The sequence below is a fragment of the Malurus melanocephalus genome, unplaced genomic scaffold, assembly GCF_030028575.1.
Source record: "Malurus melanocephalus ecotype Western Australia unplaced genomic scaffold, MMel_1.1 scaffold_426, whole genome shotgun sequence".
Taxonomy (NCBI): Eukaryota; Metazoa; Chordata; class Aves; order Passeriformes; family Maluridae; genus Malurus; species Malurus melanocephalus.
Window position 1 is genome coordinate 122,895 of NW_026623658.1, and position 4,608 is coordinate 127,502.

General features: G+C 46.1%; 1 protein-coding gene across 1 annotated transcript in view; it reads right to left on the reverse strand.

Moving 5' to 3' along the window:
• Window positions 1-1,301: 1,301 nt before the first annotated feature.
• The window catches only part of RMDN3 (regulator of microtubule dynamics 3), a 26,266-nt gene continuing 22,959 nt past the window's right edge, over window positions 1,302-4,608 (reverse strand). The window contains 3 exon segments of the mRNA XM_057379877.1: window positions 1,302-2,554; window positions 3,169-3,249; window positions 4,196-4,260. Of these exon segments, the coding sequence (XP_057235860.1) occupies window positions 2,501-2,554; window positions 3,169-3,249; window positions 4,196-4,260 (200 nt within the window). The 3' untranslated portion in view covers window positions 1,302-2,500.

The following is a 4,608-nucleotide window of genomic DNA, read 5'->3' on the forward strand; positions in this document are numbered from 1 at the left end:
GCAGTGATTAATTAAAACAAATTATTGAGATGGGGTTGAGCAGCCCTTGGTTGAAGCTGACAGCTCTTCTTTATCATCTCTTCATTCTTGGAGTGATTTCTTAAGCAATTCCTGCAGTAAAGGTACACAATGAGGAGAACAGCATTCCTGCCCTGCTGGATTGGAAAATGCAAGTCCAGTTCCTTGGAGAGTTTGAGGGGATGAGGAGCTGAGGTTTTGGCAGTGGGAATTGGGTGAGGAGGGGAGAGGGGAGATCCCCCCAAAATTGTTGAAGTCACTTCTGAAATGATCCTGCTTAAAGGGGACTTGAGGAAGCAGTGGGATGTGCTGGGGGGGTGCTACTCTGGAAGCCCCAAAGCCTGGTCAGGGATGCTGGGCAGTGCCAGGTGCACAGGGACACTATGGAAGGGCTGTGCTGGCAGCCCCAAATTGCAGCCAGGAATGGTGGGAAGTGCCAGCTCCACAGGAACACCATGGAAGGGCTGTCCTTGGGCCCCCCTGCTGCAGCCAGGAGTGCTGGGCACTGGCAGCTCTTTGGGGCACTCCCTGATCCACAGAGTTTTCCCATTATTTTCTGTCATGCTTGGCACCTGGCATCTCATGAGAGTCTCACTGGCTGGAAATCCCATGGGAGCAGTTGGAGTGCCAGCTGATCACACATAAGGCAGTCCAGGATTGGAAAGGAACTTCCCCTCTCCAGACCCGGGGCCCCGTGGAGAGCAGAGGGGTCACATCACTCTGCACTGTGAATACAGAGAACAAGAAAAAAAAAGAAACAGCAGCACCCCTCCATCCTGCCCCCCACCCCACCTCCTCCGGGTGCAGGTTTAATTCTGGTCCCTGTGATGCCCCATCCTGGCAGGAATTCTCCAGGGGGAACGTAAAATCTCAGGGTGCACAAAATGCGGCGTCTGTCACCCTGATCATGCTTGAACCTCCCCCTCTTCCAGGTAAACACTAACCTGACCTGGATCAGGCTCAAGCACAGCCCCAGTTCCCACCTGCAGCCTGTTCCTGGGGCACCACCACATTCCTGACAAGGTGCCAAAGGCCACAGCTGCACTGGCACAAGCACAGGGCCATCACTCCACCCAGCACCATCCCTTGTTTTGCTCCCAGATGTCCCAAATGCCTCCAAACATCCCCCACATCTGTGCCCTGGCCAGTGCCTGCCCCGAGGCTGTCACCCAACCCTGCAGCACCCAAACCTGAAATCCAGGAAGTTTTTCCACTGGAGTTTGCTGCACTTTTCCCTTTCATTTGTCATTTTCAGGAAGCAACAAACCCATCACAGTGCAARGGACAAGAAAGGTGATTTAAGGAATGTTTTACTCTCACACTCCTCACTTTACCCTCACAACCATCACAGCACGAAACAGATGCTCASAAATTAGTGTTCAGTAGCTGCCATTGAAATTTTAAGGGATATCAACAAAGCCTTGATGAAGTATTTGGAGAATTCCTCAACACASGTTTTCCTTCCCCATCTGTGTCAGCATCCAGCACAATTCCCTGTTCCCGTCTGGTCCCCAGAGCTGCAAGAGGAAATGTCAATCTTCAGCTTCACCTCCTTGGCGTTGCCTCATTAGTCCAGGAGACAATTAAATTGAAGATAATGAATCTGGTCAGTGGTAGAAGATCATCACAGGGAAGCATCAGCCTTGCCACAGGGTATTCCTGCTCCTGTAACCTGTTCCCTGATCAGTTACTACTTTCCAAACTCAGTTATTCCACCTAAACCACAGCAGCACAGCTTGGAGAGATAAAAATTTTCAGCCTCGTGTGAGTGAAAAGAGAAACATCACTGGGAAGAAATCCTGAAATTCAAAATCCTACTCCTCACTTCTTTAACTAATGAACCTCTTAAAATCCAGTCTGGATTGTGCAGGAAAGCTCCTTGGTCCTKCTTGGAAATTGATCTCCCCTAAAYATCTACAAAAGGCATTTATCAGTTATTCCAACTGATTCAATTAATTACTAAAGAAAAGAGAATACAAATAAACTGGAAMAACATTTGGCTCAAGTTTTCCTTGGGAATGAACTGGGAGCTCACCAGCAAGGCTGTCAGAGGGGCAGAGTGTGTGATATAAAATATGTATGTGCATATATATATTATATATAAATATATATATTCATACACACATATATAAAAATATCTATTATACACATTTATATCACAAAGTATCTATCTCACAAATATATAACCACAAATATTATTATATCACAAACTCTACCTATAAACCCCCACATTCCCCCGTTTTTAGGAATGTAACATTTTTAGGGATCCTAAAATCAAACACGTGCAGTGCTGTACAAAGGAAAATAAACCACGGTTTTATCCCATTAATTCCAAGATGTCTTCCTGGAYGTGCTGCTGGGTGTGTTTTCCTGTAAGCTCTTGTGGCTTATCCACAAAGTGCATTTAGAACTGTCAGGATCATGAAATCCATTTGGAATTTTACTGTCTCTGCAGTATCCAGTGCGATGARTTTTTCCAAAATTATTCCTCCCAGACTGAGCGCATCTCTTCAAGTTCCCTTTCGCTTTCTGCATCCTGGAAATGCAAGAGGGGAACAATGTATAGCTCAACTGAAACAAATAAAACACCACTTCTCTTTTCTCCAACCCCAAATCACCTTTTAGGCACATCGTAAAATCATGGAATCCTGATTGGTTTGGGTTGGAAAGGACCTTAAAGCCCATCCAGTTCCTGGGCAGGGATATCTTCCATTATTCCAGGTTGCTCCAAGCCCTGTCCAACCTGGACACTTCCAGGGATGGGGAATCCACAACCCCTCTGGGCCAGGAGCTCAGCACCCTCACAGGTAAGAATTCCCTCCTGATCCAAGTACAATCTCTCTCCGTTTGAAGCCATCCTCCCTTATCCTGTCATTCCAAGCCCTCTTAAAGAGCCTCACTCCATCTTTCCTRWYWGTTCCCTTCCAGCACTGGAAGGCCACAATTAGAGCACCCTGAAGCTTCTTTACTGCAGGCTGAACAACCCCAATTCTCACAGCAGAGGTGTTCCATCCCTCTGGATTTGCTCCATGTCCTCCCTGTGCTCGTGCCCCGAGCTGGATGCAGAGATCCAGCCGGGATCTCACCAGAGCAGAGGGACAGGACCCATTTTTGCTCCCTGCCCCTCACAGAATCCCAGCTGAGTGTTACCTCTTTGGTGCTCCCTGGCAGCTCCGAGGCCAGGTTCATCCACAGCACAGCTGCTGAGGCATTCCCAAGGTCCCTGTAGCACTGGGAAAGAAAAACAGCAACGGGGGAAGGGTTAAACGGGAAAAAAACAGTAGCAAATGTAACTGGGCAGCTGCTAAAAAAAGCTATTTGTGCCTGTTAACCATTTGCACTGACATTTCCTGCAGTATCCCTCACGCACAAAGCCTCAGAAGCATCACCAGATCTCAGAATATTAAATATATTTGACTCCCTTTCGTTTTCAGCAAGATTAGTTTTTGCTTGGACATTTTAAGGTGYCCCCATGGTTTGCACGACATTCAAAGCTCTACTTTGATTTGTAGTTAYTATTTACCCTCTTCCTCACACCATTTTCTCCACAAAAACTCTCTCCTGGGAGCACATTGTGCCCCAGGCTGTTAAAAATGTAGTAAATAATATTTACAGGAGTCTCAGGTCCCAAAATAGGTGTGAAATATTCTCCATGTGACCAGCAGTGGAGGCACAGTGATCCCCCTGGGAAAAGGAAGATTTTGGATGCCCTGAGAGTCTTGGGGGTATTTGGAGACCATGAAATACCCACAGGAAGAGGAAATGGTTACTAAAATCACCCAGAAAGAGGGCTCAAGATTCCCACTGGGACAGGGAAATGTAAATGTTTTATCCTTTATTTGTCCCCATGATTCTCTGCCTGTATCACCACAGAAGTTGTGGTGGTGAAAGATTAAACCTCCAGCCCATGGCTTCCAAGTCACCATTCCTGCTTTCCACAGAATTTCATCTGTTAAAAACCAGGGATGCTCCACTGGGTGACTCAAAGGCCTGAATTTCAAAGACCCTGCACAAGGTGATTTGGCCTGAAAAGATTTAAAAGATAAAAGGAAATATCATCTTATAAAATCTCATTTCTGCATGGAGTGTTTTCCACTTGGTCAGCACTTTATAGCCAAAAATKATTTTTAATACAAGTATTTCTTACCCTCTAAACAAGCAAGAAGTGAGTGGTTACCTTGGCAATGTAAATTCTTCCTGCTTTGGAAAATCCTGGGCTCAGCTCCTCGACCTACAGGAACAGAGAGAGGGTGTGACAGGGAAGACATTAGGAGATGCAAGGACACAGTTAATTTTTACATCAGGATTACTGCACCTCTCAAAGGCAAAAAAAAATAGATGGCAGGAGGGAAAATCCTAATAAATACACAAAGTGCTGTGCCCCTGAAACCTTCAAGCAGTTGTGTGGAAACATTTGAAATGGGAAAGTCAGCCAGTAAAATAATCAAGTAAAATATTGTGAGGAATTAAAACCAGAGGATGTATCTCCACGAGTGCCCCAGGGAGGAGCTCTCAGRCACTGAAGGAACAGCCCACATGTATTCAGTACTGAGCAAGGAATCACTGTACAGCCTTGGAAAGGAAAAGTAA